The 14054-nt window shown below is 37.7% G+C and overlaps 1 protein-coding gene across 1 annotated transcript; it reads left to right on the forward strand.

The window, feature by feature from the left end:
* The first annotated feature begins 155 nt into the window (after positions 1 to 155).
* On the forward strand, positions 156 to 13217 carry RAB21 (RAB21, member RAS oncogene family). Its single transcript, XM_060777452.2, has 7 exons — positions 156 to 618; positions 7796 to 7855; positions 7999 to 8106; positions 8467 to 8530; positions 9412 to 9466; positions 10744 to 10832; positions 12184 to 13217. Exons 1-7 carry the CDS (start codon positions 433 to 435, stop codon positions 12321 to 12323), a joined length of 702 nt encoding a protein of 233 aa, XP_060633435.1. The 5' UTR covers positions 156 to 432; the 3' UTR covers positions 12324 to 13217.
* The last annotated feature ends 837 nt before the right edge of the window (positions 13218 to 14054 follow it).

Below are 14054 nucleotides of genomic sequence, written 5' to 3' on the forward strand. Positions count from 1 at the left end.
GTGGCAATGTGGGCATTCCCCTCCTTGAATGGAGTGGGAGAGCAGAGATGGAGGCCCCGCCCCTCGGGCCCGCCTCGCGCTCCCCCTCCCAGAGTCTTTTAGAAGCTCCTCCTCCGCTTCCTTCTGCTTTTTTCCAGGGGCGGGGCGTCCACCCCAGCCAGCGTCGCGTGACCGAGCGCGCCCGGTGACGTAGGAGGAAGACGCCGACGCCATTAGAGGGAGGCCCAGCCAGACGCCCCCTGAGTCGGGAAGTGTGTGTCGGTTTAATTTTTTCCCCCCTCACAGTCTCCTCTCATATTTCCGCGGCGCGGCCTTGCTTCCTTCGCTTCGTGGTGCCTCGGGGCTTCCGTAGTGTGCCTGGCTCCGTCGCTCACCCCGCGCCCCCCGGTCAGTTGCGGCTAATGTGAGGCCGCGGCGGCCCCTGCGCTGCGGATGGCGACGGTTGCGGCGGCGGCCTCTTCTGGCGTCGGAGGCGGCGGCGCTGCTGCTCCTGCCGGCGGCGGAAGGAGCTTCTCCTTCAAGGTGGTGCTGCTGGGGGAAGGCTGCGTGGGGAAGACCTCCCTCGTGCTCCGCTACTGCGAGAACAAGTTCAACGACAAGCACATCACCACCCTCCAGGTCGGTCAGGATGAGTCTCTCCACACCAGGCATGGGCAAACTTGGGCCCTCCAGGTGTTAAGCGGCCGAGGGGGGAAAGGAATGCTGGGAGTTGAAGTCCAAAACACCTGGAGGGCCCAAGTCTGATACCATTTGGACTGCCATGGAAACCTGGGAGTTGTAGCTCCGTGAGGCATAGGCCCCCTTAGGTAGGAAAAGCTACAGACCTTGTGAAACTTGAACTCCCAGCACCCCACAGCATTGAGCCATGGCAGTTAAAGTGGTTACGGAATGTTTGTTGTTGGTCTTAGGCCCCTTCCACACAGCTGTAGAAAGTCTACATTGCACTGGATTATATGGCAGTGTGAACACAGGTGATCCTGTTCAAAGCAGATATTGTAGGTTATCTCCCTTGGTATTCTAGGTTACATGACTGTGGGGAAGGCATTTGTATTCTTCTCCAGAGTGCTGCCTTGCTGAATTTGGGATGGGGAGTCTCAGTGCAGCCTCCTTAGGGTGTGTTTACGTTGTGGAATTAATGCAGCAGGACACCACTTGGGGAAGGCAATGGAGTCATTTTGACATGGTCTAGGGTAGTGGTATATGTTGGCCTTCAACTCAGAAATCCTAACAGCTGGTAAACTGGGGGTTGTAGGCCAAAACACCCCAGGACCGACAGTGAGATCACTGTGGGTTCTAAATTGAATGACTTTAAAGAGCAGTGATCAGTTGGCAAAGAGATACTGTTATTCCAGAGCAACCCAGCTATGTTTTGGGTGCATATTCTGTAAGAAAGAATGAAAATGGACACCACTTTAACTGCCATGGCTATGCTATAGAATCCTGGGAGTTGTAGTTCAGTGAGGCACCAGTACTTTGGTAGAGAGAGCTTAAATGCCTTGCAAAAGTAAAGCTCCCCATGAATCCATAGCACTGAACTTTAGCAGTTAAGGTGTGGGTCAAACTATTAATCAGTCATGGGCAAGCTTCATCCCTCCAATTAAAGTCCCACAATTCCTAACACCCGATAAATGCTGGGATTTCTGGGAGCTGATCCAAAACACCCGGTGAGCTGAATTTTGCCCATGCCTGGTGTAGATTCACCTTTTGTTGGGCAGTGAATGTCTGCTGTCACCCCCAAGACATTTCTTTTTAAGTTTGGGATTTGAAATCTTAGTATAGTCTTTTGGGTGCACTTTAACTACAAATCCATTTATAAAAATGTACGTGCTAACCACAGGATTTAGTATTAAAATCCCTAACTAGATAAGCTGTACTCTCTCTAGTTTCTATTTCCTAAAGTTACAAACTACGAAAAAAGTGCAGGTTCAGTATCCCTTATTCAGAAATCCTAAATGCTCCTGAATCGCCTAAATGGTGTCTGAAGTAGTAAAACCTTTTCTAATCGTTCGGTACACACAAACTTTGTTATATGCACAGACTTATTCAGATTAGTCTGTATATTATTTTATTCAAACTATGCATATAAGAGGTCTTTTAAAACTTAAATGAATATTGGGTTTTTAGGCTTTCATTTCATCTCCAAGATAGCTCATTGCTCCATAATCTGAAGACCAAAGGGCTTCTGGTTCCAAGCTTTTCAGATAAGGATACTCAACATGTATTTTGTTTTGTAATTTGTAAAAGTTTTCAGACTGTTGCTTCTGTGCCCTGTCTTGCTACAAAGTGGTTTTTCAGTAAATATTAGGCAGCATTAGAGTCTTAAGGATAAATCAAGGGTAACGATATCTATTAATGGTTGTTGGCCATGAAGCAAAATCCACAAACAGTGATACTTTTATTGGATCAACTTGAAATGCAGAAGTTACATCATGCAAGTTTCGCATCACAAGGGTTTTCACACATAGATGGGATTATAAACTTTCAGTAAGGTGTGTGTAAAGATGGGAACCGATTGAGAAACTGCAGTGGTGTGACTGTTTAACATCAGTGACTTTTCCACAAAAGAATGCAATGGTAAATAAAAATTAGCAGAAGAGCAGGAGGGTTATGTTAGTTATACAATTCTATTAACAAATCTATTTGTTTATGGTGGAATTCCTTTTGCATCTTTCAGAGATGTTGTGAGCAGAAAAGCAAGGCTTTTGATGAGTGTTCTTCATATGTCCTACCTCACTCTTATCTAATATTAGCCTCCAATCATACCAGAATTCTGAAATGCAAGTTAGCAATTAAATTAAACATTTTCACCAGTGCCCATCTGGGCTTCAACTATCTATGAAAAAAACGTATGCAAAAAAAAATTAAAACAATATCTGCATCAAGAAAGTACATCGTAGTATGGCATTTTCTTAATGTATTAAGGTTAACAAGTAAAATCAACAAAGAGAATCATTATATATTCTTAATAATATAACATAATGATACATGAAAAGATTGTCAGCTGTATCATATCACCATTCTAACACCAGTCTTTCACCTGAATGCTGTTTCCATTGTTTATGCAAGTAATTTGAAACTTGTTGCTCTAGCTCATATTCTTGTGCTATAATGCACTTTGACATGGTGGAATGTTGTGAAATTTAGAAGCTTTATATGGAGAGTTGGCATTTTCAAGAGTATGTTGAGAATGACTCTGCATATGATTATGCCTCAGGTGCATTTGTTTAGTATGGCTGTATACATTCAAGGCCATTAAACAGGACCATTTGTTTGTAAAAACAGGAGTCCTAGCACAGTATAAGAAGCAAGGCCTGATAAGTTCCTGGACAAATCATAAAATCACATCTTCCTCAAGAAGTACAGTAAACTTTTTAGTGACAGCTTGAATTGTTTACATGATATATGTGTGGCCTGTGGTACCTCAAGAAATTAAAGCAAACTTGTCCTTTGAAGAGGCAGTTGTATTTCATAACCAGATCAGTGTTGCTAGAAAGTTTAAGTTTGAATGTTCAAAGTTGTTTGTTGTATATTGCAATAATTCTGATTCTTTATACCAGAAACATTACTCATGGGAAAGCATAATGTTCCTAGGCATACTGTGAGCACTTCTTATTGCAAAAGATTGGCAAAGAGAACATTGCTCTCCTTTTGACATGTTTCTCTTAGTCTGTGTTCCTTTTCACCAGCATGTCAGTGGTGCAGTGGGTTAAACCCCTGTGCCGGCAGGACTAAAGAACGACAGGTTGCAGGTTCGAATCCGGGGAGAGGCGGATGAGCTCCTTCTATTGACTCCAGCTCCTCATGCAGGGACATGAGAGAAGCCTCCCACAAGGATGATAAAAACATCAAATCATCTGGGCGTCCCCTGGGCAACGTCCTTGCAGACGGCCAATTCTCTCACACCAGAAGCGACTTGCAGTTTCTCAAGTCGCTCCTGACACGACAAAAAAAAAAAAAGCATGCAGGTGGCGTGTCCTTTTTCAAAGGCCTGCAGGAAAGTGGGGTGAGGCTTGTTGTAGTCTCCTTTTCTGTGCAATATATAAGGAAGAGAAGTTTACACATTCCTCCTTTTGATCACATCCATCCTTTACAACCTATTGACATTTAGTTTTATGGCTAAGTGATAATTTGAATCTGGGTGTCCCAGGTTTCCTACTTGATATAGAGCAGTGTTATATATTGCCATATGACAACTTTGTTCGAAAACTATAAATTTCCAAAATATATGGATCATATTTTCCATGTCCCAAAATAATATTTTTGTATATCTCTGAACAAAAGTAAGTTTTGTCTAATTGAAGAATATATGGTATCTACTACTGCTGATTAGTGGTGCAGAATTCTGTTAGGTTGTTATTACTTTACTTGGAATCCCAGTAGTATTCTCATCCTGTTCCAGTTGCATATTGGATTGTGGAACATTCTCGCCCCCTTCTTGCTTGGAAATTCTTCCATATTCTAGTACATGTTTTTCCTAAAGTATGCTTTCATATGTATTGTAGTAGTAGTAGTAGTAGTAGTAGCAGCAGCAGCAGCAGCAGCAGCAGCAATAATAATAATAATAATAATAATAATAATACATTTTCTTTATTATTTGCGTTTCCTGATGACTCAAAGCAGGGTACAACAAAGTAAAAACCTATGAACATAAAATATAAACAATAACATTCATAGATATAAATACACATACACCAAACATGTTTGCTTTCATCATACATATTCATTTTTGTTGTGAATGTCTTCAAACAAATCCATAGTTTTGTGTATATTTTCTCTTAAATGTCTTGCAAGCCACAGGAAAGTACACATTCATGTGGCACAAGTGCATTGTTCCATTGCCAGTCCTGAAGGTTGACAAAAGTCCTGAAGATTGCAAAATTGATATTTCTCTCTGGGAAAAGGAACCTAATGAATTTATTTTCTGTCCCTGCCAATAATGTGTTACAAATCTTTTTTGGGACCAGAAATTTACTTAGGAGTGTATATTATAGAATCAGTAATGAAATTCTTGCTGACAGTAAGTGTATCAATATTACATCTCATTGCATTCTGGTTCTGAAAATCATTTGATTAAATAGGCATGTAGACTTGCTGCATCATAATTCTGAGGGATGTGTTTCACATGATTGTGCATTCATACTTAAACTTTTGCTTCCTACATTGACATAATTGTAGGCAATTGACATAAGATCAAAGCTAAATGATTGAAAAGACTATGAAGTCATAAGACATTCACAAGATCTAACAAACTGGTGATGGTAGTGTGGTTGGGTGTTTGAAGTTTACTTCTTAGAATGTGTGGCTTTCTGTTATCTGAAGTAGTGTCCTGAAAGTATCAGAGTGAACTTATCATTTGTTGCTCTCTTGTGGTAAGTATAACCTCTTGTCAACACAATGCTGCAAGTATATGTTCTCTTTTTCTGTATTTGTTCCCTAGGATTGAGGGGGCAAAGTTGGGAAAATGCTTTTCTGATTATAGCTCCTAGCATCCTACATCAGCATGACCACTTGGAGTTGTAGTATGTAAAATAACCTTTTCATGTTCTTGATATAGAAATGTTGTTGACAGAGTTCATTACTATATATTGAGCAAACAAAGAGGCACCAGTCTACAGTACTATGTGCCCATAAGTTTTTGTGCTGCTTTGAGATCAATGCCAGGTGTGAGAAGGCATTTCCCTGGCTAGGTAAATGGGTCTATTGTAGCTCCTTCTGGGATGATAGCACCGTGGCTATAGGCCTGCACAGCTTGTTACATTTGTTACATATTTTGTCCATTGTAAAACACTGTTGATTTTAAGATGCACCCTAATTTCAGTACTACTACCACCAACAATAATACATAAGATCCACTTGCAATTCTAAGACACATCTTTCTTTTAGAGGTGTTTTTATATGGAAAAAGTGTGTCTTAAAATTGAAGAAATACAGTATTGAATAGGTTTTGTTCTGTGGGTGGGAATGAAATGTCTGAACCAATTGCAGAGAAACCAAGGTAAGAGTTCAAGTGAGTGGAGCTCTTCACTTTTTCCCTGAAATATACTGAGCTGTCTTGCCTCCTGTACAAAGGGAATGTAGGATGTAAATTAATCAAAGAAATAATATAAACAGCAGGTGCAATTTATATTCTAACATTCTTACTGATAGTGGTAGGTACCAGGCAAGGTAGTTTCCTGTCAGTAAACAGCTCCCTTGAAACAGTTTAGCATGGCTTGTTTATGTGGTGGTCCACAGATGCTTTCAAGGACAACATGATGGACAAGATAAGAGAAAAGCTTGGGGACCACAGGTTTACAATATCTAGGGAATGTAATTATTAACCATTGTTTTAAAGGAATAGTGTTATTTCCCTTTCTTGAAAAACAAGAATTCATTAGAATTGAATTGTTGACTACCCCCATGCACAGTGTTTACATATTTATCCCAGGGTACAACTACACTGCAGAATTAATGCAGTTTGATAATTTAAACTACCATGGGTCAATGTTATGTCACTTTACAATGTCTTTGGCCAACTCTGCCAAAGAGTGCTGGTACCTTGCCAAGCTACCACTCCTAGCCATGGCAGTTAAAAGTAGTGTTAAACTGCATTAATTCTACCTTGTAGATCGCAGAAGACAACCATGACTCCCCGTTCTAAACTGCAAGGGCAATGCCTGTAAGGGCAGTACAAATATCTGTAAGGCTAACAGATAAAGCAAAGGCAGGACAATCCTATTGCTAGTGTAAATTACAGTCTTTAGTTAGGATATACTAAAACAATTTCATTATTGCATTTATAGAGTAACTAAGAAGGCATAGATGCACCACCAGTTTTCACATAAGTTGTTTTTAAGATCCATGTGCTGATGGGTCAAAGTAAAAAGAGATGTGTTCCCCTGACCATACCTTTCTCAGTATTCTGTGAATATTGCAGTGAAACTTAACTGTAATATTTCATGTGTGCCCTTTAGAATTGACATGTAGTTGTGTGTGTATTTGGATATCTGTACTTGAGTACAAAAGTAAAGTGTGGATTGACCCTCTCAGCTGTTTTCAGTTGTGAAGGCAGTTAATGCAATTGATTGGCATAATTAGAATTTATGATAGACTTTTTTTTTGCAGGGAAATGTCACTTGTTAATTTGATTCCACTGCAGTGCTTGTTTTGCAGCAGCAGATTGTTAATCTTGCATTTTTATTATATATAAAAGTATTATAACAATATACATAAAGTTTAAGTGCAGTCTAGGCACACTGTAATCAAGAAAAAATATTGAGGTAACAGGATATTCTACAATAATCATGGAGAAAAAATACATGGTAAAATTTCATTCTAATACAACTTATTCCATAAACGTATTAAAAGAGGGACATTTCTGTATAAATGTATTTGTTTGGAAATGTAGGGAGGTTCCTTTAATGTATGGATTCAATTTAGAAATCTCTAGGATTTCAGATGCCTTCTATAATCTTGTTTTTGTTTTATGCTTTCAAGCCAGCACTCTTTTGCAGAGAAGGCTATAGACCTTGTAACCTCCAACTTCTAGGATTCCGTAGCATTAAGCCATGTTAATTGAAGTCATGTCAAGCTGCATTAATTCTGCAGTGTAGATGCCTCCCAGTGGTTCCAAGGCTGAGCAGTGATTTGAACCCTGGTCTCTGAATTCTAGACCAACAGTCAAACTATAGTAAAATTGCTTATTGCTATCTTATACATTTTTCAGCGATGACATTTCAGAACAATTCTACACTGTTATTAATCAATGTGACTTAAAAGGTCAGATATTTAATATGCATGTATTTTTCATTTGTAGGCATCTTTTCTAACAAAGAAGCTAAACATTGGAGGAAAAAGAGTAAACCTAGCGATATGGGTATGTGTATATTGGATATCTTTGTGCTTCTCTAAAAATAGAAATACGTTTACTACATCAAAACAATAAGGGGAACAAAATAGCATTGATTTTTGCTTTTAGTATATAAATAAGTATAATGTAAGTATCTTTGCTATACACAGGACACAGCGGGGCAAGAGAGATTTCATGCACTGGGTCCCATTTACTACAGAGACTCTAATGGAGCTATTTTAGTGTATGATATAACAGATGAAGACTCTTTTCAGAAGGTAACTTTAACCTTTCCACATTTGAACATTTTGGGCTTTTTACTTGTAATCTGCATTTTTCGTCACTAGTCACTTAGAAGTGCAAGTGGCTATGCTGCAGTTGTGCCATAAATTCATTTCAGAAAATGTTTTTAGAGTTCAACTGAAATGCTATTGCACTATTCTAAGCATGTCTGCTCAATGAGGCTTCCTTTCAGGTAAGTTGATATTGAATTTTAGACGTAATGTAGGAGACTGTGAGAGTTTGGTACTTTTACTTGTTTGTTTCAATATAATTCAGTTAGATGAATCTTTTTGCAGTGAAGTGCTCATTGTAGTAATCTTGCAATAAAACAATTAAATGCCTTCTCATCCTTGCAGGTAAAAAACTGGGTCAAGGAATTAAGAAAAATGTTGGGAAATGAAATTTGTCTATGCATAGTTGGTAAGCTTTTAAACTCTTATACCTTATTAAATGTCTGAGACATGTTTAAGTATTAATTTGTGTTTAAAATGCCGCTCAACTTCTCATACTCCTTTTTAAAGATATTGGGAGGATTTTTGTGTGGTTGTTCATTGTTGCAAAAAGAAATGATAGATGGTTGCTTTAAACATGAAAAATGGAATAGTAGGAAATAACATGGCAATAGTGATGATGTGAAAGCTGTTTAAAACAGATTTCACAAACTTTCTGAAGCCCTATTATACAAGTCCATTTAGCTGATTATCCTCCAACTGAAAGGAAAAAACAGTACAGAAACAGTTTCTTTATGAATTAGCTATGATGTACTTAAGTGTTGCTCCTGTTTTAACGGATGGAAATTTTCTTCAGTTATGTATAATTATACACACATATTTCTGTTACTGCTTGCTGACAGACTAGTCTTTCTTTACGCTTAGATACAACTTGGTAGCACTTTAGTAACCACCAGTTTCCTGTATAATTGCAAAAGGAAACACATTTTGAAGAGGTTTTTTGTAATTGTAAGAATGTAGCAAGAATTGCTTAGATAGGGGGATGATGCCAATTATAGCCTTTGCTGTTTTCACTTTTAGTGGGAGTGGTGCAGAAATGTCACGGGATGTTTTTGCTTCATAACAAGCTCCTTAACTGGTTTTGGGAGTTTGAAGTTGCATGGCTAACCTGTGCCATTGGGACAAATCTGAGTGTGTGTAGACGTGCAGGCCAGACAATGTCACCTGGGTCTGGAAAATGAAGTTAAAATATCCCTGGTGTAGAATTAGTTGGGAGATAGGCCATTAATGTTAAACAGGCCATATTTTTTTAAATATTTCAATCACTAAAGAAGTTTGAATTCCTGACAGGTAATAAAATAGACTTGGACAAGGAAAGACATGTCTCCATTCAAGAAGCAGAAACGTAAGTTTAAATCTCTGAATTTCTCTTATTTTGAAAGTATTACAACTCATATCTAGATGCACTGAATTAGATTGCAGTGGTTGAGCATGGACTTGCACTGAATGCACCTCAAATTACAAAACATTAAAACATTCAAAGCAGACAATAGTAACTTCCTATCTAATCTTTTAGTCTTTTATATTACTTTGGATTTCTTTTGCTGGTTTTCATGAACCATATTATTTTAATTGTGTACATCTGGGATTGATTGTCTTAAGTTATCCAGTGGCTTAGTTGTGGAATTTGTTAATTAGGAATTCCTTATGATTACAGTTTCCTTTTATCATTTGACCAGCATCTCAGGGAGTTCTTGCCTTGTGCACAGATTTTCCCCCATTATGAAAATGTTGAGTACTGGGCTGGAGTGAAGAAAGGGGGTCCAGGGGACAGTTCCACCTTGTCTCTTGTGCTATTCTAATAATATGTTATAATATAATATATTGTATATACATATAATATTTATAATATTGTAATGTAATGCAATATAATACTACTACTACTAATAATATGATATTATAATTATATATTTATATTACATGTAATATTACTAATAATATAGCAATATTTAAAACTGATATTGTACTATGTTAATAATATATTGTATGTATATATACCTTGTAAGCCGCTCTGAGTCCCCTTCGGGGTGAGAAGGGCGGCATATAAATGTCGTAAATAAATAATAAATAAATACTGCTCTAAAAAATACACTGCTCTGTAATATATACTGAGTGATCTGCATTTAGTTGCCTTTTGAACGGTTATTCTGATAAAGTGTGGGCTATACTCAGACTTTGGAAGTTGTCTGAACTAAGGAAAGACATGATATGGACTTGTGTTGGCCTCATAAGCCAACGTCATATGCTTACTGTAAATATGGTGCCATTTATTCAGCTGAATGCCGCTATTATTAGTCTCATCATTTTTTTTCATCTGCCTTATGTTTATGTTTCATATTTATGTATCTTATTTTGCATTTTACTGTTGGCCATATTGAGTCTGTGTAGTGGAGAGCTGGGATATATGTTTAACATATTAAAATAAGCAACTTCAACCTTATCACTTGCTATTTTAGAGGTATTTAGCCTCTGCATTCTAGTTGCCAAAAGATCCACGTTTTGTGCTTGCTTTAGAGCATTATTGGAACACAAAATAATATATGTACAAAATGGCTCTTATTTTCCAGTTTGAGACTAAAGTATTTTCCCTCTTCTTCTTTTTTTTTTTGGGGGGGGGGGCAGGTATGCAGAATCAGTGGGGGCAAAACACTATCACACATCAGCCAAACAGAACAAAGGAATAGAAGAACTCTTTCTTGACCTGTGTAAAAGTAAGTCTTTTTTGTTTGCTGGCCATGCTAATGATGTAAAATACAAGAAACTTGGATCAATGATGGTGTCTGGCTATGACATTTAAACATAGTGCAAATGATGCTAGTTTTTGAAAAGCTGCACGACACCTTGTGTTATGTAATATTTCATTACATTTTGTTTGGCAGTGGGCAAAGTGCAGCATGTGGACCACGTGTGGCCTCCAGCCATTTTTGCTAGCAGCTTTCAGAGAGAAACAGGCATGTGCTGCATTTTTCATTCTACATCTGAGCTTCTGATCCAGATGTTAACTCTCACAACTTCCCTACTGAGTCCAGAAGCCTTTTGGAATGATTATTGAATGTTAATGCATGGCCATTGGTCAGCTCAATTAATTTTTTTTTTACTAAAAAGAGATAAATCTTTTACCTGGTGGCAAGTAACTGCTTCTAAATCATTTAGGGCTTGTGGCCTCTGCAGTAAAATAATAACCATCTAAAAATGTAATCAGTTCAATTTATTCCATTACAGTAGAGTCTTGCTTACCCGACCTAAATGGGCCAGCAGGACGTCGGATAAATGAAAATGTTGGATAATACGGAGGCTTCTGGTAGTTGAAGTCCATATCTCTATCCTGGCAGAGATCAGTGGTGAGTGAGTTCTCTTTCTGTTTGGTTTTCCGGACACAAGAAGAGAACTTGCTCACCACTGATGGAAAAAAGAGAAACAAACAAGGAATTGTAATGAAAAGGTAGATAGCACACTTACACAAATCCTCAAGACAACTGCCTACCATCATTATTTTCTCTTCTTTTCTCTTCCCATATTTCCTACAAACTCGCATATCCACGGCCCCTCCTTCCAACTCAGACTCAACCATTGCTGCATCGGGGGGGGGGGGGGGGGAGGGAAGGCAGAACCATTATGCTCTGACTCCAAAATGGGGAAGAAAGGAGCAAACGAGAAACATGGACTCTAAAGGGGAAATGCTGGAGGAAAAGGGGGACGAGGGGTGTGGGATAAGAGCGCTGGATAAATGGAAGGTTGGATAAGTGAGACTACTGTATTTATATGCATAGAACTATATTGAATTTTTACTTACTTTTTAAAACAAAGTTAGCAGCTGCACATAGAATGCCTTAGGTCAATCTCCAGAGGTATCGCTATTAAGCATTATGTATGGGCTATTCAGAGTACTTAACAGTTAACTTTAAAATACTTTGCTGATTACTTTTAAGTAAAAAGCATTAGAATATATTTTGGAAAATCTTTTTCAATCTCTGAATGATCTGTATTTGACCTGTGACTTTGTGTTGCTCTTATGCCTGAACATGTTTAGACCAAACCTAATGTAATATTCTTAAATTTTAGGAATGATTGAAACCGCACAAGTTGATGAGAGAGCACGAGGCAATGGTTCCAGTCAGTCAGGAGCTGCAAGGCGTGGAGTACAGATAATTGATGATGAGCCGGCAGCTCAGGGCAGCGGAGGTTGTTGTTCATCTGGATAACTGCATAAGACTGTGCATTTTGGCCCCTTAGTGAAGACTGCCATATTCAAGTCTCATTCTTTATCAGTGGAGAATTGGAATTAACAGTATTTAAAATCATTTGTAACAATTCAGTACCATTAAGTGCTAAACTAGTGAAGTATGTGACCAGAGAATTGGCATTTTCTACAGTGGTTAACAAAGCAAACCAATGGCCTTTTTACATGTTTCTTTAATAATGAATAATATTGCATGTGGGAAAGACTTATGGCTTCATTTATATTTTAAATAAGATCATTATTTAATAACTTATATACACTATTGGAATGAGACATTTTTGCAGCCCTTTGTATTTTGTGGTAGATTGAACTGTATCACTTCAAAATCGCAAATTGATTTCTTTTTAATTAGCAGATACCTGGATACTATTTTTGCAGGGATGGCATCAAACTATAACTGTCTGACTACTTTGATATATTCATCCTGTATTCCATGCTGGTAAAATAAATTGTAAAAATACATATTAAATATTTTATCTGCTTTTACAAGTCAGATGCAAAAATATGTATGTTAGTCTTTTCAGTGATTGTGAAGTGAATAACAGTTGGTGAAGAGATAACAAGTTTGATTAACTACTATACACTTTTCTCCTTGCTAGTTAGTGACTGTTTTTTGCTTGCTCTGAAGTTTACATACATTTTTGAGTATTTTTCTGGCAAGTATTGGTCTATAACATTTTAGGTCCCAAAATGTAGTTGAAGTGCTGTGAACTGCTGCTACACTTCTAACTAATGGAAGTCCGATATGCCTAAAATACTCAGTTGCTTTAGCAACCTATATGACACAGGAACTTGGCCTTTTTCCATCTGATAATCACTAAACTAGACCTGCTCATAAAACTTTTGATGTCTTGAATCCTTGCTTCCTTGTGTAATGATTTTTCTCCCAGTCAAAAAAACAAAATGAGATGACAATACTGGAATACAATGAGGGTTTTCTAAAAAGAGATGATTGAAAATTGGTAAGAATGTGCCTGTGGCTCTTGCATAAACTTAGTTTTCAAATCACTTTGTTTTTCAGTTGGTTTCGTATAGCAAAGTATAAAGGAAGTATCTTTTGAAGGAACAGAAACCTGGAAAGTGAATCCAGAACTGCTTTTGGCAAGGCTAGAACAGACTATTTTTGACTTCTTGATAGAAATATCACTGATGTTTTTGTATGAGTAATACGTTGGTGAAGAAAATGCCTAGTACAGTTTAGCCTTTAGAAACTTGCATGTGAGATTCTGAAGTCACATGCAGTGTCTTGAATTTTGAGTGGTAGAGCAATGATACTCATGTTGGAACATCAGAATAGTTACACTGGGAATCCAACACGCATCCATTAACTTCACCTTTCAGAACCTGACACAGTAACTTTTAATAGTTTTAGAATTCACTGCATGCATTGAATATCCTGCCCAAGTTGATATATTAAAATCAATTCACGTTTATGAGAAGAAACTAGCTGTCACACATGGCCATGATTTAATATGTACATTGTACTCTGTACCTTAATCTTTACTGAAATTGTAAATTAGATTATCTGTTAAAGTACATATTGTTTAAGTGGCTCATTTACTGTGACTTCTACCATGTGCTGCTGTAAGCTGTTCTATATTCATTAAATATTCATATTTAGTGTCTTCTACTTACAGCTATTTTTCTGTAATGAATTTTGCCTGGAACAGTTGCAAGTGAAGATAGATTCAAT

The sequence above is a fragment of the Anolis sagrei genome, chromosome 5, assembly GCF_037176765.1.
Source record: "Anolis sagrei isolate rAnoSag1 chromosome 5, rAnoSag1.mat, whole genome shotgun sequence".
NCBI lineage: Eukaryota > Metazoa > Chordata > Lepidosauria > Squamata > Dactyloidae > Anolis > Anolis sagrei.